This window comes from Oncorhynchus gorbuscha, linkage group LG21 (genome assembly GCF_021184085.1).
Source record: "Oncorhynchus gorbuscha isolate QuinsamMale2020 ecotype Even-year linkage group LG21, OgorEven_v1.0, whole genome shotgun sequence".
In the NCBI taxonomy this organism is placed as follows: domain Eukaryota; kingdom Metazoa; phylum Chordata; class Actinopteri; order Salmoniformes; family Salmonidae; genus Oncorhynchus; species Oncorhynchus gorbuscha.
Window position 1 is genome coordinate 53,077,721 of NC_060193.1, and position 24,211 is coordinate 53,101,931.

Consider the following 24,211-nt stretch of genomic DNA (forward strand, 5'->3'; position numbering starts at 1 on the left):
ATCATATGTTTACCCAGGTGTCCCTCTTAAAAATACAAATAAAAACAGAGGTATTGTTAAAATGATAATTGACATTGTTTTAATGTGTCAGGTGTTGTATGATATGAAACACTGGTTTATGGTAAGTGTCCTTCTGTGCATAAGGGATTATTAAACACAAAAACAATGTTTTAAATAACAAGTTGGGCTTGTGACAAGATTCTAGATGGCCTGGTCCTGGAGGTGCAGTGGATTGACAGCAGATCTGATAAGATCTCTAGCAGGCAAACAGAGGGGTATACATCTTGAATGTGCAGAGATGTTGAGATAGAGTCAAATACCCTTGATGTTTCTGTCATGCTTTGCAATTTATTTAGCATGGGTGTTTGGCTATTAGAAAAGTACATACTAAGTTGAGTCAATCTGACTTACCTTCAGTGCTTGAATATATTTATTTTACATAATGCCATGATGTATGGTTTCCCCACTGGGAAAAATCTAATCAAATCACAACGTTGTTTTCACACCATTTCAATCAAAGAATCTATGTGATGACATTGAATCAACGTGGAAAACGGATTGGATTTGCAAAATGTCATCCTTCGATATCTCCTCCCACCAACCACCTTAGACGTGTGTATATGCACTTGTGTTGCGATACCTTTAACTGTGGCTCTAAGAGCAGATTGTTGGTCTCCTTCCTGTGGCAGTCAGAGGAACAGCAGGCCGCAGAGACATCAAAGACCAAATGAATTCACCACATGGCACCTCACTACACTCACCGCCCCTAGGCTCCACAGCCTACGATGTCCTCCACACAAATAGATTGTATAGATTTCCTACCATTAATACGGCAGATTTCACGCTATTAGAGACTATCTATATCCTTCAATGTTTCATGTCCTAAGGCCTCTCTCTTTCTACTCTCTGTTACGCCTTTTATTCTCTCTCTCTTTTTGTTTGTAAGGGTTTAACACTGCTTATAGACTTCATACCTAAAAATACTGCCTTCATGCATCATTGGAGGACAGCGGAGTATGTGTGTGTATGTGTGTGACATACTACATCAAACAGCAAGAACGAGCCTGCTCTAAATGTACTACTCTGGGCCTGTGTGTGTGTGTGTGTGTGTGTGTGTGTGTGTGTGTGTGTGTGTGTGTGTGTGTGTGTGTGTGTGTGTGTGTGTGTGTGTGTGTGTGTGTGTGTGTGTGTGTGTGTGTGTGTGTGTGTGTGTGTGTGTGTGTGTGAGGCACAGTGTAATTCAGGCCATGGTTTTAGAGTAGCACCCTTTATTGTATATATGATGTGGTCACTGTAGAGAAGGCTAAACCAGATGCAGAACTGTCCTTTACACCAGGGCTGGCCAAACTTCCTCCTGCAGAGATTACCATCTGAACAAGCTGTGTTTATGTTGGGCTGGAGCAAAAGCCTACACCTACAGTAGGGTCGTTACTAGCTTCCACAGCCCATTTCTCTTCTTAAAATGTGATTTTAAACCTAACAATAATCTTAATCCTAACGTGAACCACACTGCTAACTTTATGCCTTACCCTAACCTTAAATTAAGACCAAAAATACAACAAAAAAATCCCATATTTTTTTATATGCAGCCAATCTTGACTTTGTGGTTGTGGTAACCAGTGGAAACCACCCTGTATCTCTCCAGGAGGAGGATTGGCCATCTCTGCTATACACTGATATAATATGATCCCATACAGTAGCAAAGCTCCAACACACAAGAAACTAAGAATAAATATATTCACAATTTCCTCTAATATTTGTAGGAGATAAAAGCATAAAAAGGTACCTCCTTTAAAAGATAATAATCGATATTTCAAGTGTCTTTCTCGTGTCGAAACGCTTTGTCCTGGTTTTCTGTTCTTTTCCCCCACTTTAAATCCATTAAAGTGACTTGACTGCCGTTTGTCCGATGAAGGTAGTCAAGTCAACATCCCCTTTAGGAGTTTATAGCGGTGTCTCATGGTTCTCTCGCATCCCGCAGGTCCTTATATTCCACCTGAGAACAAACACACTCAGAGCCCTATTCAGGAAATGCAAACATACAAAGGCAAATAAACTCTTACAAATGCAAATATACTCCTCTGTCTCTTCACATGAGGAAGGCTACTTTTGACTAGAATCCGGGAAATACAGTTTCAGCTTTTGATTGAATAGGGCCCTCAATTTCCCAGAGCAGCTCTGAGTCCCGGCCATTAATATTCAAACCTCTGTTTAGATAAATAGATCTTCCTAGAAAAATAAGCCTTGACCACTTGCTGGCTGCTGCCCTGGTCAAATACGTGTGTCAAATACATTCAAATACTGTACTTGAGCTGCCTTTGAGTTAGTTTGCCCAGTACAACTGTGGCACCAACGGAATAGCCCCATAAGTGTGTAAGCTAAATCCAAACTCATCTCAAGCACTTTTTGAAAGTATCGGACATGTGTATTAGACCCAGGTCTGGCTGCTAGTTGCTAAGGCACTTGACTGTGTCATATCTCCCTCTTTCCACACCACAGGAGGCTAGTGAGAGGAGGACGGCTCATAATAATGGCTGGGATGGAGTGAATGGATTGGTACCCAACACGTTTGATACCGTTCCATTATTCTGTTCCAGCCATTACAATGAGCCCGTCCTCCTCAATGAAGGTACCACCAGCATCCTGTGGTCCACAGTAACACTCAGACACAGTGACACTAATACCAGGGATGTAGTGTCCAGGGTAAACACACTTCAACACGTCTTCCACGTTCTTTTCATATGGAAAGTGTTACATGCTACATTAGACACCCGTCAGACTGGGACTCTGCGTTTACACCCCCCCCTCTGTTTACCACTTCATTCCTGACTCCTCCCTGTGTCTCAGTCTCTCTCTCTCTCACTGTGTTTCATGATGTTACTGGAGAGGTAGAGCAACTGAGTGTCTCATCAGCAGGTCTTTAGAGAGCAAAAATGAACACACACACACCCACTGTATTGTCTAACATGAACACACACCCACCCACTGTATTGTCTAACATGAACACACACCCACCCACTGTATTGTCTAGCATGAACACACACCCACCAGGGAAAGAGAGCGAAGGTCTGTACCTACCACAAAGATACACAATGAACACACACCCACCACATTGTCTTGTTTTGTGATGCTGGGAATAAAAAAAGCCTGATCTGATACTTAGTCATCAATGTTACAAAAAATAATTGCTAATCTCAGGCACTGATCTAGGATCAGCTTATCATTTCCAAAGCCTCATCTAAGAGTAACTTCCTCCTAGTCCTAACAGCTCTCCCCACACACAGGTTTACCTCTGCATATCAACATGTTCAAGACATGACATATTAGAGGAGTAATTTATTGTCAACGCCAGCGGTTCCTTGGTAACATTAGAACATCTATTAGAACTGATAAGATCTGTCCAGGACTTCCATGTAATCCGGCTTGGTACTGATTCTCATTCTCAACTCTCGCGGAAACTCTGAGTTCTGGCTCTGATTACTACTGCTTGGCCCCGCGCACGCTGTCAGTGTAGTAACCACGAGTGATTGGCTGGCTCTAGTTTCCTCTTTGGGTTCGGGGGGCTGAGGGGGTTGTGGAGGGTGGGGATAGCGGGGTGGTGGGGGACGTGTATACCTGTCCGGCAGGTCTCGGAACTCTGGGACGGCGGCGGACATTCCAGAGATCCCAAACAGGCAGTCAACCAATCCCACCTTGGGAGTGGGGCCCTGGCTGTCTATGACCGTTGGGCAGAGGGTCCCGTTTCCGTGGAGATCTGAAAGAGGGGGTCCCACTGCTCCGGCAACGGTACTGATGGAGGGGGGGGACACCTCCATGTTACACTCTCGCTCTCTCTCTGCCACCAAACGATAGTGTCCTTCGCTCTCTCTCCCCACCCCTGAGCCGTGTCTTCCCACGTTCCCTTTCTCTTTAGAGGCAGAGAACTGCTGCTGTTGCTGCCTCACCACTGAATCATCCTCATTCTTATAGACTGGGCTACTGCACATGTGTGTTGAGGGACTGAGGTTAGGGCCAGGAACGACGGGGAGGATGCTATCGTAGACGAGGCTATGCTGCAAGGCAGACGGAGGAGGGGTCTTTGGTACCGGTAACCTGTGGTGCTGCTGCTCGGTGAATATCCCACATTCCATCTGGATCCCGGCCAGATCCACCTCACCCTGCCGCCGGAACGGCAGCTTGTCCCGCCTCCTCAGGGCATAGGCGATCAGCGCCGCTGCCGCAAAGAACGCCGACACGAACAGCACCAGCAGGCTGAGAACCAACACCGACAGAGGGATGGAAGTCTTGGTGAGGGGACCCAGGGGGCCATGGCCTGGCACGGGGTAGCCCAGAGAGAAATCACCGTCTGGGGCTGTGGAGCTGTTCCACTCCCCATGGTTCTCCACCGTGGCCTGGTGGGTGTCCAGGTCTGGACAGAGGAGGTCCAGGGAAAGAGAGCGAAGGTCTGTACCTACAACAAAGATACACAATGAAAAGAAAGGCACTTTCTTTAAGTCACTGAAGTACAACAAACCAAACAAATAAAGGAACAACAGTGGAAGAGCCCCATGCATTCACCTACACTGCACACCTGTCTAGAGGAGCGTCAGCTTCACACATCCATGCATTCACCTACACTGCACACCTGTGTAGAGGAGCGTCAGCTTCACACATCCACGCATTCACCTACACTGCACACCTGTCTAGAGGAGCGTCAGCTTCACACATCCATGCATTCACCTACACTGCACACCTGTGTAGAGGAGCGTCAGCTTCACACATCCATGCATTCACCTACACTGCACACCTGTGTAGAGGAGAGTCAGCTTCACACATCCATGCATTCACCTACACTGCACACCTGTGTAGAGGAGCGTCAGCTTCACACATCCATGCATTCACCTACACTGCACACCTGTGTAGAGGAGCGTCAACTTCACACATCCACGCCAGACATCAACCACATTGAAGATACGCAAGGACCTCCTTTCACTGGCCAGAGAACACAAGAAGAGGGGGTCCATGTTCACAGCAAGTTCCCAGCAGGAGCCATACCCCCGTTCATACAATACTGGGTAAAGGCTCTGAATACTTATGTGAATGTGATATACCTTTTAAACATAATTTAGCACAAACAAACCTGTTCCAGCATAGGACAATCAGCCTTCTTGCTGCAAAAAGGACGGCACGCACCTCCAAATGGTACTCAGACGCCTGTAGGAGACAGAGACCCAGCAGGGTCCTGATGAAGACTGAGGAAGACTACTTCTCCATGGAGAACAGTGGCGAGCACCAAAACTGCCTCCAATCTCTGTTCTTTCTTCAAGCTAACTGGTGCCATATGGTTTCACATTCTGTCCCCTTTCATAAATGTAGCCTTTTCCCCCATCCTCCCATTCTTACAGGTCACAACCCTCTGATTCCTTCCACCGTCATCCTATGCTGTTTATTTGCTCGATAGCACCGATTTAGAGCTGTTATGAACAACTAAGACAACATATTTCAATGTGTTTTAGAATATCTAATGAAGGAGAATACATTTGAATTGATTAAAGGTTCATTTTGTGCATTTGTATAGCTGAAAAGGTCCCTTTCCCACTATTCAAACACAATAAAATAACGAGGCTATATACATGGGGTACCGAGTCAATGTGCAGGGGTACAGGTTAGTCGAGGTCATTTGTACATGTAGGTAGGGGTAAAGTGACTATGCATAGATAATAAACAGCGAGTAGCAGCAGTGTAAAAACAAAGGGGGGGGGGGGGGGGAGTTGTCAATAGCCCGGGTGGCTATTTGATTCATTGTACAGCAGTCTTATGGCTTGGGGGTAGAAGCTGTTATGGAGCCTTTTGGACCTAGACTTGGGGCTCCGGTACCGGTTGCCGTGCGGAAGCAGAGAGAACAGCCTATAACTTGGATGACTGGAGTCTTTGACAATTTTTTGGGCCTTCCTCTGACACAGCCTAGTATATAGGTCCTGGATGTCAGGAAGCTTGGCCCCAAGTGATGTACTGGGCAGTACGTACTACCCTCTGTAGCGCCTTATGGTCAGATGCGAAGCAGTTGCCATACCAGGCGGTGATGCAACCGGTCAGGATGCTCTCGATGGTGCAGACGTAGAACTTTTTGAGGATCTAGGGACCCATGCCAAATCTTTTCAGTCTCCTGAGGGGGAAAAGGTGTTGTCGCGCTCTCTTCAAGACTGCCTTATACAGCTCGTAGAGTGTGGTCTCAGGGCCAGCATCGGTTTGTGGTGTTAAATAGACGGCTACGAAGAATATAGATAGTATCTACCAAGAGAGTTTGTGGTCTACAGCTTATCATGAGGTCCTCTACCTCAGGTGAGCAATACCTCGAGACTTCCTTAATATTAGACATTGCGCACCAGCTGTTTTTGACAAATAGACACACAATGTCCCGTTGGTAGGATGGTCTTGAACGGAGCTCATCCAGTTTATTGCACGTTGGCCAATAGAATGGATGGTAGAGGTGGGTTACCCTCTCGCCGACTAATTCTCACAAGGCACCCGGATCTGCGTCACCTGTATCTATGTCTTTTCTTCATGTGAATGATGGGGATTTGGGCCTGGTCCAGGAGCAAGATAATATGCTTTGCATTAGACTCATTAAAGAACAAATCTTTGTCCAGTTCGAGGTGAGTAATCGCTGTTCTGATATCCAGAAGCTCTTTTCGGTCATAAGAGACAGTAGCAGAAACATTATGTACAAAATATGTTACAAACAATGCGAAAAAAAACACAAAAAAAAGCACAATTGGTTAGGAGCCCAAAAAACGTCAGCCATCCCCTCCGGCACCATTACCATGATACAGCCTACACTAGCAGCCAATGTGTAGTGTTCAACGGAGGCATACATTCCATGAGACTTTTGAAAGCATTCACCTTTTTAGCCACGTGTCCTTCAAACAAGTACGCTATATATGCAAAAGTATGTGGACAACCCTTCAAATTAGTGGATTTGGCTATTTCAGCCACACCCGTTGCTGACAGGTGTATAAAAAATCGAGCACCCGGTCATGCAATCTCTATAGACAAACATTAGCAGTAGAATGGCCTTACTGAAGAGCTCAGTGACTTTCAAAGTGGCACAGTCATAACATGCCACCTTTCCAACAAGTCAGCCCCGGTAAACTGTAAATGCTGTTATTGTGAAGTGTAAACGTGTAGGAGAAACAATGGCTCAGCCGCGAAGAGGTAGGCCACACAAGCTCACAGAATGGGAGTGCATGCAAAAATCATCTGTCCTCGGTTGCAACACTCACTACCGAGTTCAAACTGCCTCTGGAAGCAAAGTCAGCACAATAACTATTTGTCAGGAGCTTCATGAAATGGGTTTCCATGGCCGAGTAGCCGCACACAAGCCTAAGATCATAATGCGCAATGCCAAGAGTCGCTGCCATAGGACTCTGGAGCAGTGGAAATGCATTCTCTGGAGTGATGAATCATGCTTCATCATCTGGCATCAGACAAATCTGGTATTGGTGGATGCCTGGAGAACGTTTCCTGCCTGAATGTATAGTGCCAACTGTTAAGTTTGGTGGAGGAGGAATAATAGTCTGGGGTGGTTTTTCATGGTTTGGGCCCCTTATTTGTAGTGAAGGGAAATCTTAACACTACAGCATATAATTACATTCTAGACGATTCTGTGCTTCCGACTATGTGGCAACAGTTCGGGGAAGACCCTTTCCTGTTTCAGCATGACAATGCCCCCTGTGTACAAAGCGAGGTCCATACAGAAATGGTTTGTTGAGATCGGTGTGGAAGAACTTGACTGACCTGCACAGAGCCTTGACCTCAACCCCATCGAACACCTTTGGGATTGGAAAGCCGGCTGCGAGCCAGGCCTAAACGCCCAACATCAGTGCCCGACCTCACTAATGCTCTTGTTGCTGAATGGAAGCAGCAGCAATGTCCCACCTAGTTTAAAGCCTTCCCAGATGAGTGTAGTCTGTTATAGCAGCAAAGGGGGGGACAGACTCCACATGAATGCCCATGATTTTGTAATGAGACATTCGATAAGCAGCTGTCCACATACTTTTGGTAATGTTGTGTATGTGACTGAAAATGTTGTTGTATTGTGTTGTATGATGCAAGAAACCACAAGACAAAATACAATTCATTATTATTCCCATACCATTATCATTACAGAGAGTCAGACAAAAACATATGCTACCCTTTGCCTATTGGCTTCTTAGCTTATTCAATCCGGTCTCAAAATACAACACTGCCCCCATTAAGATATAAAAAAGCTCTTTACCTGACTCGCTTTTCAACATTGACTAGAAATGTGCATGTTTTGTGGTCTTGCAGGAAGCATTCACTCCCTTATTGCTGACCAGAAATGAGCTACAACTGGGCTAATAACTCACAAACTAGCATAGAATATGAACAAATGTGCACAGGTGGCTAACGTAAACTCACCTCATTCAGTACAAATGTGCGCAACCGCAACATTCAAACGAGGCTACAAAGAAAACTAATGGGACTGTGGCGACTGTGCTGACTTCAAAATCGGGGGTGTGAACTAGGTTGCTATTCAAGCATTGATCGACATGGTAATGGCTCTATAGTATTGGAGAAAAGTTAAAAAAAACGGACATCTTGACGTGTCATGTCATAACGTACAGCACGCATAAAGCAACTATTTCTGTCTTACAATCTCTCTCCACCAGGTGTAGCACTTCTCCCATCGTTTAAAAACAAGAATTGGACAGTGACGGGGGTAAAGGGGGATACCTAGTCATTTTTTTCGTCATCATGCGATCATCATTCTCAAAGCCGCTGTTTACTTCTAAGATCACTTTAGCACCGCCCTAAAAACCCGATTCAAATTCAACACAAACCTTCAAATAGGTATGTAAATGACACATTATATAAACTCTTTATAGTGTTTTATTTACATTTTAGAGGTGATAAGGTAATAAGTTGGACAGATCGAGTGAAAAAAGCTATTTTCCCACACGACATCTGTCCTTCTCACTATCATGCATTAGTTTCGCTTCCCCACCCACAATTTTTTAAAAGACAGACGGGGCTCATTGCCTGCTTGAATTATGCAGAAACGGACAGTGTTTAGGTCATGTAATTGATTTTGTTGGAAAGGGGAGAAATTGTGCTTTACAATGGTATTGACATTACAGATGATCTGGAAGTATTATGTTTTGGGGGGCTAAAATAAGGGCAATTGTACAGACCAAGGCGATGTAGGAGTTTACGTTACATGCATTGATCTCAAAACAAACACAACTTCTTGCGAACGCTCGTGTCTGTCAATGCAATAGAATCCTCCTCCGGTGCGCTCTGCTTAAAATAAAATCACATACTAAATCTTGTGTTTTTGGTATGTCTCATTGAATGCCGCTAATATGTTGATTCTATCACAATTCCCTAAGCAGAAGGAAACGCTAATAGCGTAAACCACAGGTGTCAAACTCAGTCCATGGAGGGCCGAGTGTCTGCGAGTTTTCGCTCCACCCTTGTACTTGATTGATGAATTAAGGTCACTGATTAGGAAACAGACACTACGCCCTCCATGGAAACTCTAGTGTAGCTCAATCTCGTGCTTCTCGCACAGGTTTCTATTTCCTCTGCTGTCAGTTTATAGGGAACATTGCTTCTGAAATCATTTGTTTTGGACTGCAAGGAGAGTTTTCTGAAGACCGTTGGTTCCAGACAGATATGTAAAACGGTTGTCCAGCTCAATCTCATCCTCCCAGATTTGAATGTGTGGAAGAGTGTGTATTCTATGTTTTGTTACTTTTGTATCTGTTATTAATGGCTATCTTTCCCCTGAACATTCCTGTCTCTGTTCATATTCAGGACTTTCAAACTCCTGGTCGTTTTACCATTTAATCAAATACTATGGAAATACCCCACACCTTTTCCCTTCCTTTCATTTCATTTAGCATTATGCCATTTATTATTCCTTCATCCTTAACATTCAGCACAATGATCCTGTTTATTTCCGAATAAATCCGTTGTTCATAAAGTATCTACTGTTCTCCATGAATGCATCGCCTTGCCATGTAACAGTACTCAATTACCTTCAGATAGAATTATGTGATCATTGTATTTATCCCTTGTTGCTAAGTGCTGACTCAGAACAAACAAGTGGTGCCCGATTAATGAATTCACATAGACACTCCTTTACACCTGGGAAGTGTCAAGGGGAGAGGAATGGTGAACGGTGTGGTAATGTTAACTGTGCTAGAAAAAGAAATAGAGCCGCACACTCTATATATACAGTATATAAACTCGTTTTCATTTATTGGGTAAAACACCTATGTTTCCGCAGACGTTCGGAAGCCTTCAGATGTTGCTGTTTTACCCAATAAATGACTGGTCGTTTATATACATAGAGAGTGTGCGTCTCTCTTTTTTTTATTAGCTTGCAGTTTATTCACCGTTATTAAGCACCTCTACACAAAATCATGTTCTCTGGGTGTGCGCCAGCTCATGCTTTTTATTAGAATGTTAACTGTGCTGCCATGAGCCTTAGACCCCGGTACCTGCGGTCTCTTCTGGTGAGTGACAGACCACCTCCCCCACCACCACCACCGCACTCAGGCCCTCCAGCCAACGCTTCAGAGGGGCCGCATCACACCGGCACTCCCATGGGTTCTGCTGCAGGTCCACCTGGGAGGAGATGATGGGAAAAGCTTTATTTTCAGTCTGTTTCCATAGAAATGTGATTGGTGCCATACAAAATGAGGAACATCTGGACTAGTCAAATTAGATGCTCTAGAATCCCCTTTACAGACAGACTGACAGACACACCTGTGCCCATACACGTTACACATACACACCTATACTCATACACACCACCCTGCTACACACCCTGTCTGCACACACACCTAACCCCCTACAAACACCCCTCCCCATTCCTTCCTCCTACCTGCACCAGTCCAGTGAGGTGCTCTAACACCCCCTCTACAGGCAGGCTGAGGAAGTGGTTGTTGCGGAGGTTGAGGCGAGAGAGGGAGATGCCCTGGAACACTCCGACAGGAAGTGACCTCAGCAGGTTGGCGTTGAGGAAGAGCAGCTGGAGAGACGGCATGGGGCTGAACACTCCCGCCTCCACCACACCGATCTCATTGTATTCAAAGTACAGGTACCTACAAGGAGATATGATCATACAGGACCCAGGAGCGTGTGTGTGTGAGTGAGTGTGTGTGACAGTCAGTCCTACCTGAGGTTAAGTAGACCCAGGAACATGTGTGGGCTAAGCCTCTGCAGGTTGTTGCCGTTCAGGTAGAGACTCCTCAGGGCCGGCAGGCTGGAGAACGCTCCCTCCTAGAGAGAGAGAGAGAGAGAGAGAGAGAGAGAGAGAGAGAGAGAGAGAGAGAGAGAGAGAGAGAGAGAGAGAGAGAGAGAGAGAGAGAGAGAGAGAGAGAGAGAGAGAGAGAGAGAGAGAGAGAGAGAGAGAGAGAGAGAGAGAGAGAGAGAGAGAGAGAGAGAGAGAGAGAGAGAGAGAGAGAGAGAGAGAGAAGTTAAATACAGGGACTTCCTGTCCATTGTGCCACAGGGCCCCTCAATGTTATCCAGGTATATGCTGAAATACAGGTTATAGGCCTAATGTTTCGTTTTTTACGCATAATTAAATCATAGATATCAAACGTGGCCATCAGTGCTCCCGGTGTATGACGCCTCAGGCCGAAGACAATCTGAACCCTAGGAGATTTTCTGCCTAAAGACACCATGAATAAAGGAGATCCCCTGGCTAATGACAACCTGAATAAATGAGATCCTCTGGCTAATGACAACCTGAATAAATGAGATCCTCTGGCTAATGACAACATGAATAAAGGAGATCCTCTGGCTAAATACAACCTGAATAAAGGAGATCCCCTGGCTAATGACAACCTGAATAAATGAGATCCTCTGGCTAATGACAACCTGAATAAAGGAGATCCTCTGGCTAAATACAACCTGAATAAAGGAGATCCCCTGGCTAATGACAACCTGAATAAATGAGATCCTCTGGCTAAATACAACCTGAATAAATGAGATCCTCTGGCTAATGACAACCTGAATAAAGGAGATCCTCTGGCTAAATACAACCTGAATAAAGGAGATCCCCTGGCTAAATACAACCTGAATAAATGAGATCCTCTGGCTAAATACAACCTGAATAAAGGAGATCCCCTGGCTAATGACAACCTGAATAAATGAGATCCTCTGGCTAATGACAACCTGAATAAAGGAGATCCTCTGGCTAAATACAACCTGAATAAAGGAGATCCCCTGGCTAATGACAACCTGAATAAATGAGATCCTCTGGCTAAAGACAACCTGAATAAAGGAGATCCCCTGGCTAATGACAACCTGAATAAAGGAGATCCTCTGGCTAAAGACAACCTGAAAATAGGAGATCCTCTGGCTAATGACAACCTGAATAAAGGAGATCCTCTGGCTAAAGACAACCTGAATAAAGGAGATCCCCTGGCTAATGACAACCTGAATAAAGGAGATCCCCTGGCTAAAGACAACCTGAATAAAGGAGATCCCCTGGCTAATGACAACCTGAATAAAGGAGATCCCCTGGCTAATGACAACCTGAATAAAGGAGATCCTCTGGCTGATGACAACCTGAATAAAGGAGATCCGGTTGTTTCCCAGGTGAAGTAGATCCAGACTGGAAAAATTCCAGAAATCTGACTTATAGATCCGCTGGATGAGGTTGCCGCTGAGGTACAGCTTCCGTCCGTTGAGGGGGCGTGGCATGAGCTGGGACACGTTGTTGAAGCCGCTCTCCTTACAGTTGACTGTCAATCCTAGGTCTGGAACAATTATACTGTATCAACTTTATTTGTTCAGCTCTTTCATACATTTCAGCCCAAAGTGTTTTGCATTGAGCACATACAGTATGCAAAGCTAGTCTCAGCAGTATGACATTATCAGACACAGTGGGGCGACTTCCTGTTTACAGACAACCACATAAATCACATTTGTCTCCTGTGCATAGTGCCATGATTGTCCCTGTTAGTTTGTGCCCTTGTGGCTTGCCCACATTGTGAAGAGCACAATAGTAGCAGTCTTGGCAAATTCAAATCTTGCTGTTGTTTATATCTGTTATCGGGAAGTCACCCTGCTGTGTGTGATGATGTCATACTGCTGAGCCAAAGAAGTCCCATCCAAACTGTACCTGAGATGTGGAGGTTACAGGTGCACCCCAGAGGACATATGATGGGGATGGGGGGGCGAGTCTGGTACCCTGCGATAGGAGGGGGCTGGTTGGGGAGGAGGCTACGCTGGGTGGGGGGCATCCTGGAGGGCCGGGGACGCTTGGTGGGCCGAGGGGACCTCTCTCTCCCCCTCCGCTCCGCCGATGATGAAGTTGAAGAAGATGAGGTATGTGTGTTCTGGTGGTGAACCATGGAGGACGGCTTGGTTGGTCTGGGCCTCCCAGGCTTGGGGTTCACTTTCGGATGCTGAGGAGGCTGTACCCCTCCGTGCTTCTCCCTGTCTCCCTCCTTCTCCCCCTCTCCCTCCACCTCTCCGGCACACAGTTCTTTGCGTGGTATCTCCCTCAGGTCTTTCCCGTGCAGGTGGAAGGGGTATTCGCAGGTGATGTCCCCCACCACTGCGGTGTAGGGGATGTGTCCCAGCCAGGTCTGCAGCTGGACTGCCTCACAGCCACAGATCCAGGGGTTCTCCTCCAGCTGGAGCTCCATCAGGCTACGGCCCACGTACTCCAGGGTCCCGGCGTAGGCCAGGCTCTTCAGACGGTTCCCCCGCAGGTCCAGGTGGGTCAGAGACACAGATCTGGGGGTGGAAGGGATCATTACGGCTGGGGTCAATTCCATTTCAATTCAGGAATGAAATTTCCACACTGCGAAAAATTGTAATTGGAATTGGTGATCATGTTATTGAGGAATAAGGAACATGACTGATGCATGTTATAGATGTGATTGAAAACAACTTTTTCAGACAGTTACCTTGGTCAGAGTGAGAAACAGACCCATGATGTGGACATAGTGCAGGGTTATTAATCAGGTAGATACCTGAAGAGGTGAGGAGGCAGAGCAGGGATCAGGTTGTCGTTGAGGATGAGCACTCGTAATTTATGCAGGTAGCGTAGCGCCCCGCTGTCGATGCGTTTGATGACATTGTAGTCGGCCTGTAGGTAGAGGGGATAGAGGTAAAGTCAAAGTGTTCAAATGTGACATTTTGACACAGACAGGAACTCATCAGGCTCAGGAGATCACACATAACTTATTGATTAGCGTTGTCACAGTAAGTATGGATGTAGACTAATCACAGTGATTATTGATGAGGATTGACCATAGTGTTTATTGATGGATCTGTTGGGTAGTAATGATGTCAGGCCTACCTGCAGGTACTCCAGTGCCTCCAGGCCAGAGAAGGTGTCGTTGCGGAACACCTCCAGCTTGTTCTCGTGGAGGTAGAGGCGTCTCAGTGTCCCCAGACCATGAAACGCCCCGGCACGGATGTCCTGCAGCGCGTTGTTGCCTAGGTTTATCGCCACGGCATTGCTATGGTGCAGGAAGCCGTTGCTGTAGAGACGCCTCAAGGAGTTCCTCTGCAGATTGAGCTTGAAGGGGCGGAGCCAAGACTGGGACACCTGATTGGTTGATTGATTGATTGGTTGACTTTATTTAATCGTATACAAATACACATATGCCAAAACAGAAAGAGTACATTTAGTGCAGTAATGCAGTACAGTGCAGAACAGGGCTGTTTATTAATATACTACTGCAGTATGTATATTATAAAATTAGGTACATTAGATTAAGCTAATGCAGTGCAGTCACCTGGCTGGCGTTAGTGAAGCCCCGCCCATCACAGTGCACGTGCAACACTCCCTCTTTGACCTCGCACGTGCACGGCTCGAAGCACGGTTCGTCCACCTCCTCCTCCGAGCTGTCCACCATAGGGGTGTGTGTGGAGGTGGGCGTCGGGGTGTGTGTGTGAGTGTGTGTCTGGGTCGGGGTCACACAACCCAGGACCACCACAGACAGCAGGGAGAGCCACAGCATCCTACCTCCTCTGCCTTCAGCCCAGCCCAGGGCAGCGGCACACACCCACCCCTCACCACACTACATACAGAAACACACACATGACTACTGTTAAATGGGATCCTATCAGACCCAGCCCAGGGCAGCGGCACACACCCACCCCTCACCACACTACATACAGAAATACACACATGACTACTGTTAAATGGGATCCTATCAGACCCAGCCCAGGGCAGCGGCACACACCCACCCCTCACCACACTACATACAGAAACACACACATGACTACTGTTAAATGGGATCCTATCAGACCCAGCCCAGGGCAGCGGCACACACCCACCCCTCACCACACTACATACAGAAATACACACATGACTACTGTTAAATGGGATCCTATCAGACCCAGCCCAGGGCAGCGGCACACACCCACCCCTCACCACACTACATACAGAAATACACACATGACTACTGTTAAATGGGATCCTATCAAACCCAGCAGAGTGATGCTTCTGCATGTCCCTTTGTTTGTGAACTACTGGCACCGTCGCATTAACGTTACTGTTCCTGGTTGTACTCTGGTTTTACATCCTGGAACCAACACTTGGACTGGTACCAGAATAAACTTGGTTTTCACATGAGTGAAAATATCATTTTATATTGTATATATGAGTTATAGTGCTATATTTAAGGGGGTGTGGTATATGGCCAATATAACACGGCTAAGGGCTGTTCTTAGGCACAACGCAACGCAGAGTAAATATTATTATACACTGGGTGGTTGGAGCCCTAAATGCTGATTGGCTGACAGCGTTGGTATATCAGACTATATACCACAGGTATGACAAAACATTTATTTTTACTGCTCTAATTACTTTGGTGACCAGTTTATAATAACAATAAAGCACCTCAGGGATTTGTGATATATGGCCAATATACCACGGCTAAAGGCTGTGTCTTGACACCCCGCGTTGTGTCATGCGTAAGAACAGCCCTTAGCTGGTATATTGGCCATATACCACACCACCTCTGACCTTAATGCTTAATTATAATATAATTGACATTTATAGTATATATATTTATATAGAGGTTATAACACGGTTCAGGATACATACCAGACAGTGACGTGGAAAACACCCATTACATTCATCAACAAGGAACTAACAACAGCAATCCAAGTCCATTATAATACATTAGGTTGATTACCATGATAATACAGCAGATAGCATGAGAGAGGATCTGAAGACCTCTTCGGGACATAAGAGGCTGCTTTAAAATCATAATGACAGTCAGAGCGATGCTGATGATGACAATAAAATAATAGATTATAAACACAGGGCCGGATGGATGAGAGGAGAAGACTGCACTCGAAAACAAGAGATGCAGTATAATTCTATGCTGTCTTTAACCAGGAAAATGACATCAGGAGAAGGAGTCTCTCTTTGCCTGATTCATGTAACTTGGAGGCCACCATGCAGAAGGTAATGGGCTACTAATCAAAAAACAATAACAATCAGAAGCTACTAGCCAGTTCAATTGCTCCTGCATATAGACAGACACAGAGCCGTCCTCAGGCTCAATTGCTCCTGCATATAGACAGACACAGAGCCGGCTGGCTACTGGACGAGATTAGTTTAGAAGCAGCTAGCACACACTGAAGAAGGCCATGATAATGAAGGTAAAAAATGAATAATGAATAATGCAATAATAACAGCAACAGCAACTACAACAGCGATAATGTAACAATAAGGACAATGTAATAAAATGCAACGATAATGTTACAATAAGGATAATGCAATCAAGTGCAGTGGTAATGTAACAACAAGGACCATGCAACCAAATGTAACGATACTGTAACAGTAAGGATAATGTAATAAAAGGTAATGATGTGAATCAGTGGCTGGGAAAATACTGCAGTACAATAAACAGACAACCTGAGATGAGATGTCAGAGAGAGGTGATTATGGAAGGAGAGGAAAGGGACAAGGGGGGAGAAGAGGAGAAGGGGAGTGGAAAAGAAAGGGGGAGAGGAGAGGATGATAGATATGAAAAGAAGACTGGAGAGCAGGGAAAAGAAGATGAGAGACGGGGGAAGAGAAGAAAATAGAAGATTGGAGTGAGGGGGAAATGAGCAGAGGAAGAGAGGGAGCAGAAGAGAGAGAAACGAAAAGAGAGTACTGGGAAGAGGAGAGGAGGAGCAGAATGTTGTGCTGAAGAGAGAGGATTGATTGCGTAACGATGAGAAACCGTGAGTCAGTCAGTCAAGGCTATCGTGTCGCTTTCTCTCTTGCTCTCTTTCTCTCTCTCTCACACACACAAGTGAAACGGCTCAAATCTATTGATATTGATTGTATCAAAAGCCTTCCTTTACCCTGCACACAGTATTCCCTGGAGAAATGGAGAGAAGAGAGAGAGAGAGAGAGAGAGAGAGAGAGAGAGAGAGAGAGAGAGAGAGAGAGAGAGAGAGAGAGAGAGAGAGAGAGAGAGAGAGAGAGAGAGAGAGAGAGAGAGAGAGAGAGAGAGAGAGAGAGAGAGAGAGAGAGAGAGAGAGAGAGAGAGAGAGAGAGAGAGAGAGAGAGAGAGAGAGAGAGAGAGAGAGATGTGGCTAAATACATGCAGGTTTGTATTAAGTGGCTAAATACATGCAGGTTTGTATTCAGTGGCTAAATACATGCAGGTTTGTATTAAGTGGATAAATACATGCAGGTTTGTATTCAGTGGACTCTAGTATCCTTTTCACACTATAATTATGAGGTTAAACATATTGTGCTGGATCAATATTTAAATAGACACTACTGAAGTATTGCAATTTGGTCCTCATTGGATAATGACTGTCTGACCTACAAGACAACGCTGTTTACTTCCTCTAGCCACTTGATTGGCTAATAACTCAGGCCCCTCTCTCTCCTGTCACCCTCTCTCATTTTTCCTCTCTCTCTCTCACAGAAATCTATTCATCCATCCATCTATCCATTCATCTATGCATTCAGAACAGGTGTGGTTAGACCTACTTTGATTTTCTTTCGTGACTCTTCCTTCCTTGTTTCCTTCCGTCTTACCTTCCTCCCCCTGTTCTCCATCCCACGGCCCTGCACCGTGGCGCAAACCAACCAGCAATGACCGCGGCAGCTGCTTACTACAACACATATTCATGTCACATAATCCCAGCGTCTACCTTTCCTCACGAACCCACTGTCCAACCAGGGCCGATACATAGCTCTCCCTGCCTGGCGCAATCCGGCCCCTCTTCCCTAGAAACACAGCCTACCATCCAAAATCAAGACTATGTTAATAGCTACATCCATACAATAATGTCAATTAGTAACATTACTGGGCACAATTGTAATTATAGAATTACAGCATGTCCAAATAGTCATTAATATGACCTATCAAGGCACTAAATCATTGGCACTAACGCAAACCATTTCTATTAGCCTTTGTCTACCTCCCCCTTCCCCTCCCACTAGCGCTAAGAACCATACAGCGGCAGTGGGGAGACTGGGTCTTTACTCACTCAGGTCCCGCGAAGAAATCCACGAACAGCCGATGGGAGACTTTATGCGTTGGCTGTCGACATGTCTGTTTGCTTTTCAGCTGCACTCTTCCTTCCCTCTCTCCTTGCCTCTCCTGGAGCGGTTGAGGCGGATGGGGGGAGCAGAGGGAACGTGACAGGACTGCAATGTGGATGAGAGAGAGAGAGAGAGAGAGAGACATACAGAGAGACATACAGAGAGAGAGAGAGAGAGAGAGAGAGAGAGAGAGAGAGAGAGAGAGAGAGAGAGAGAGAGAGAGAGAGAGAGAGAGAGAACCGTAGAAAAAGCGCACCACTTCCCCTCTCCAGCGCTCAACAGTGCTGCCCGCGGGAACTCAGCTGCGGCGCGGGACTGCCACCGAACACGCGCATAATGCTGCGTGGAATATTTTAGGAGGATGACTTGTCTCTCCGTCTTTGATAACCGGGTAGCCTAATTAAAGTAAAGAAAACGAAGTAGCCTAAAGGACAATAAAAGAAAGGAGGAATGAGTGGAGTGAAGTGGGAAACTGGGGAATTATTCGAAGAAGAAGCTGGTTTGGATTTAGTGCCATGCTTAATCCTATTTGAATTATTATACAGGCCTAAACAAAACCACAGTAGGCCTATAGGGCTACAGGGTAGGTTACTTCGCCAAGAAACAGTTTAGTATTAGAGTGGTGGGTCCTGCAGCCAAGGTAAATGTAATCAGTGTCCATTGGGGTATTTGTAAATAAGGGTTTAAACGTTAAAAACGGGTAGGTCTGTAAAAGTGGCCAAATATTCTTCGTTTTTTGAATTATTCCTCAATCGAGGGTTGTTGACAGATGACACCACGCAGACATTAGGTTACCTACACTGTTGGCCTAGCGGGCTATCTACTGTATCTTCACATGTCCAGATGTAAAGCACCCTACCAGGCCTTCAGCTTTACCGACAATAATTCATCATCTCATTACTTTATTCATCTCTGCTCATGCCCTTAAGCGCCAACAACGGATTTCTAGAGAACCGGTGTTTTAGTTACCATGGCGACCCGCGCCAGCCGGCATCCTTGCAGCATCCTTGCACACCTCGGTAGACTGACTTATCTTCTGCTCTTCTACTGTACTGTATACACAGAATCTACTGTATAGACTGTTTGTACACACACACACACACACACACACACACACACACACACACACACACACACACACACACACACACACACACACACACACACACACACACACACACACACACACACACACACACACACACACACACACACACTTGTTAATAATAAAAATTGTGAATTGGGCTAGAACAATAATGTGATGGAATGTATGGAGAAAGACAGGCCATAATAGCCAACATCGGACACAGTAACTTCAAAGCAGCTCATTGGCAAGTAAGTTACTGTATTTCATATTGCAGTACATCTACTGTAATCTAAATACAGAATCAAAGCAAGAACTGTGTAATGACACAGTACAATACCGTATAATTGATTGTATCATACAGTAACAAAGTAAATGCTACTGTAATCGTAATGACTGAGTGAATTAATTCAATTCATTGAGGGGAGATGGGGTTTCTATATTCACAATATTTTATTGTAATTGGTGCAAGCAGGTTACAGCATGTCAATGAATACATGGTGTTTTTTATTACTTACACTTCTAGAGGCCAGCTTCCAAACTGGCAGCAACTAAAAGGCCAAACAGACCAACATGACATGGCAGAATGCTCAACCATTAATGGTTTAAGACTGCCACTCCAATCTGTCCCCTATACATTTAAAATTGACAGGGCACTACTACCGCATACCAGTTAAATTGACGGGGCACTACTACCGCATACCAGTTAAATTGACAGGGCACTACTACCGCATACCAGTTAAATTGACGGGGCACTACTACCGCATACCAGTTAAATTGACAGGGCACTACTGCCGCATACCAGTTAAATTGACGGGGCACTACTACCGCATACCAGTTAAATTGACGGGGCACTACTACCGCATACCAGTTAAATTGACAGGGCACTACTACCGCATACCAGTTAAATTGACAGGGCACTACTACCGCATACCAGTTAAATTGACAGGGCACTACCGTTAAATTGACAGGGCACATACCAGTTAAATTGACACTACTACCGCATACCAGTTAAATTGACGGGCACTACTACCGCATACCAGTTAAATTGACAGGGCACTACTACCGCATACCAGTTAAATTGACAGGGCACTACTACCGCATACCAGTTAAATTGACAGGGCACTACTACCGCATACCAGTTAAATTGACAGGGCACTACTACCAGTACCAGTTAAATTGACAGGGCACTACTACCGCATACCAGTTAAATTGACAGGGCACTACTACCGCATACCAGTTAAATTGACAGGGCACTACTACCGCATACCAGTTAAATTGACATACCAGTTAAATTGACAGGGCACTACTACCGCATACCAGTTAAATTGACAGGGCACTACTACCGCATACCAGTTAAATTGACGGGGCACTACTACCGCATACCAGTTAAATTGACAGGGCACTACTACCGCATACCAGTTAAATTGACACTACTACCGGTTAAATTGACACACTACTACCGCATACCAGTTAAATTGACAGGGCACTACTACCGCATACCAGTTAAATTGACACTACTACCGCCATTAAATTGACAGGGCACAGTTAAATTGACGGGGCACTACTACCGCATACCAGTTAAATTGACGGGGCACTACTACCGCATACCAGTTAAATTGACAGGGCACTACTACCGCATACCAGTTAAATTGAAGGGGCACTACTACCGCATACCAGTTAAATTGACAGGGCACTACTACCGCATACCAGTTAAATTGACAGGGCACTACTACCGCATACCAGTTAAATTGACAGGGCACTACTACCGCATACCAGTTAAATTGACGGGGCACTACTACCGCATACCAGTTAAATTGATGGGGCACTACTACCGCATACCAGTTAAATTGTTGATAATGCCAAAAATGACTGTATAAATTACCATTTTATATTACAGTATGGGCCTTAGAGCAAATCACAACATGTACATGCAGGCCTGGCCTACATACCATTATAACCATTTCCAGTTCAATTTCACATTGATCTCAGCTTACATTAATGTGAATTACCTATGGGTAATGGAGTAGTACTTACATCTACCTCTCTCTCTCTATATATATATATATATAGAGAGAGAAAGATAGATAGATGTAAGTACTACTCCATTACCCATAGGTAGTATATATATATATATATATATATATATATATATATATATATATATATGTATCTGTCTCTCGCTCTCTCTGTCTGTCTCTCTCTTGTCTGTCTCTCTCGCTCTCTCTCTCTCACTATGTCTCTCTCAATCTCTCTCTCTCTCTCTCTCCTGACAGAGATTTTAAAAATGAGAATCTTTCCTCGTAGATGTTTATCAGAGAGGGAGAGACTGAGGCACTTCCAGTAATGTCAATGTGTGTGTGTGTGTTTGTGTGTGTGTGTGTGTTAGATGATGGTTATAGATTTCAGAGCTCTCAGGTGCATTAGTGTATGATAATAGTTTTCCCACAAAGCTATAATGCACAAACAATGGAAACACACACACAAACACGTACGCGCACACGCACTTGTACGCATACACATGGTATAGGACCAGGTACAGGGCCTTCGGAAAGTATCCAGACCTCTTGACTTTTTCCACATTTTGTTACGTTACAGCTTTATTCTATAATTGATTGAATACGTTTTTCCCTCATCAATCTTCATACAATACCCCATAATAACAAAGCGAAAACAGGTTTTTAGACCAATCTTATTTACACAAGTGTTCAGACCCTTTGCTATGAGACTCGAAATTGAGCTCAGATGCATCCTGTTTCCATTGATCATCCTTGAGATGTTTCTACTTGATTGGAGTCCACCATAGGCAAATTCAATTGATTGGACATTATTTGGAAAATCACACACCTGTCTATATAAGGTCCCACAGTTGACAGTGCATGTCAGAGCGAAAACCAAACCATGAGGTCAAAAGAATTGTCCGTAGAGCTCCTAGACAGGATTGTTTTGATGCAAAGATCTGGGGAAGGGTACCAAAACATTTCTACAGCATTGAAGGTCCCCAACAACACAGTGGCCTCCATCATTCTTAAATGGAAAAAGTTTGGAACCACCAAGAATCTTCCTAGAGCTGGCCGCCCGGCCAAACTGAGCAATCGGGGGGAAAAAGGCCTTGGTCAGGGAGGTGACCCCAAAAAATTGTCCATCAAAGAAAACACTGTCTTGCACACACCCAACACCTCTCATCACTCCGAGAACATCATCCCCACAGGGAAGCATGGTGGTGGCAGCATCATGCTGTGGGGATGTTTTTCATCAGCAGGGACTGGGAAACTGGTCAGAATGGAAGGAATGATGGATGGAGCTAAATACAGGGAAATTATTGAGGGAAACCTGTTTCAGTCTTCCAGAGATTTGAGACTGGGACAAAGGTTCACCTTCCAGCAGGACAATGACCCTAAGCATACTGCTAAAGCAACACTTGAGTGGTTTAAGGGGAAACATTTAAATGTCTTGTAATGGCCTAGTCAAAGCCCAGACCTCAATCCAATTGTGAATCTGTGGTATGACTTAAATATTTACCAGCGGAACCCATTCAACTTGAAGGAGCTGGAGCAGTTTTGCCTTGAAGAATGGGCAGCAATGCCAGTGGCTAGATGTGCCAAGCTTATAGAGACATACCCCAAGAGACTTGCAGCTGTAATTGCTGCAAAAGGTGGCTCTACAAAGTATTCACTTTGAAGGGGTGAATAGTTATGCAAGCCCAAGTTTTCTGTTTTTTTTTTGTGTCTCATTTCTTGTTTGTTTCACAATCAAAAATATTTTGCATCTTCATAGTGGTAGGCATGTTGTGTAAATCAAATGATACAAACCCCCAAAAAGCCATTTTAATTCCAGGTTGTAAGGCAAGAAATATGAAAAATGCCAAAGTGGGTGAGTACTTTCACAAGCCACTGTATTTCTCCGTGAACAATTTAACAAGACTTTCAGCATGCTTATTTGTATTAGTATTTATTATGGATCCCCATTAGCTGATACGAAGGCAGCAGACACTCTACAAAAATTAAGGCAGTAGTATACATTTGTAAGGAACAGATGCTGTGAGACGAAAAGCAGGTACAGGAAGTGAACAATTAATAAATCACGGACATGAAACAAACCAGAACAGTGTCTGGACAGGGGAAAAATAAAATAACAATACGATAATAATGCTGACAAGGGGAACAACCTAAGGAACAGACAGATATAGAGGGGGCAATCAACAAAGTGAAGGAGTCCAGGTGAGGCCAATGAGCGCTGATGCACGTAATGATGTTAATAGGTGTGCGTAATGACGGGCAGATTTCACAATACATTAAGTCTGTGCCCTCCGGCCACTGCTCTACTACGTCACAGAGCACTCAACATGAGAAGGGCACTCAACATGTACTGCACTGACACAAATGACTGATGATTGGCTGAAAGAAATTGTCATGGCTTTACATCTACCATTTCATGGGTTGAGAGCTATCTATCCAATAGAACACAAAGGGGCTTCTTTAATGGAAGCTTCTCTAATGTAAAACATGTCAAGTGTGGTATTCCGCAAGGCAGCTGTCTTGTTTCTTTACTGTTTTCTATTTTTACTAATAATCTACCACGGG

General features: G+C 44.9%; 1 protein-coding gene across 1 annotated transcript; it reads right to left on the reverse strand.

Moving 5' to 3' along the window:
• Nucleotides 1-1,267: 1,267 nt before the first annotated feature.
• LOC124007889 (SLIT and NTRK-like protein 3) lies at nt 1,268-18,811 on the reverse strand. The gene is made up of 10 exons (XM_046318735.1): nt 18,490-18,811; nt 14,775-15,059; nt 14,333-14,584; nt 14,004-14,119; nt 13,145-13,764; nt 12,589-12,779; nt 11,189-11,292; nt 10,895-11,114; nt 10,509-10,635; nt 1,268-4,450 (listed from the first exon to the last, which is right to left on the reverse strand). The coding sequence occupies exons 2-10, from the start codon at nt 14,997-14,999 to the stop codon at nt 3,381-3,383; spliced, it is 2,925 nt and encodes a 974-aa protein (XP_046174691.1). The 5' UTR covers nt 15,000-15,059; nt 18,490-18,811; the 3' UTR covers nt 1,268-3,380.
• Between the last annotated feature and the right edge of the window lie 5,400 nt (nt 18,812-24,211).

What these genes read in the sequence shown, in the direction of transcription:
- LOC124007889 (XM_046318735.1), bottom strand. Translation starts at nt 14,999, where the DNA reads ATGCTGTGGCTCTCCCTGCTGTCTGTGGTGGTCCTGGGTTGTGTGACC. An exon ending in GCTTCACTAACGCCAGCCAG is followed by an intron (nt 14,585 to 14,774) that starts GTGACTGCACTG and finishes TCAACCAATCAG; the next exon opens with GTGTCCCAGTCTTGGCTCCG. An exon ending in ACCTCACTGGACTGGTGCAG is followed by an intron (nt 10,636 to 10,894) that starts GTAGGAGGAAGG and finishes ATCTCCTCCCAG; the next exon opens with GTGGACCTGCAGCAGAACCC.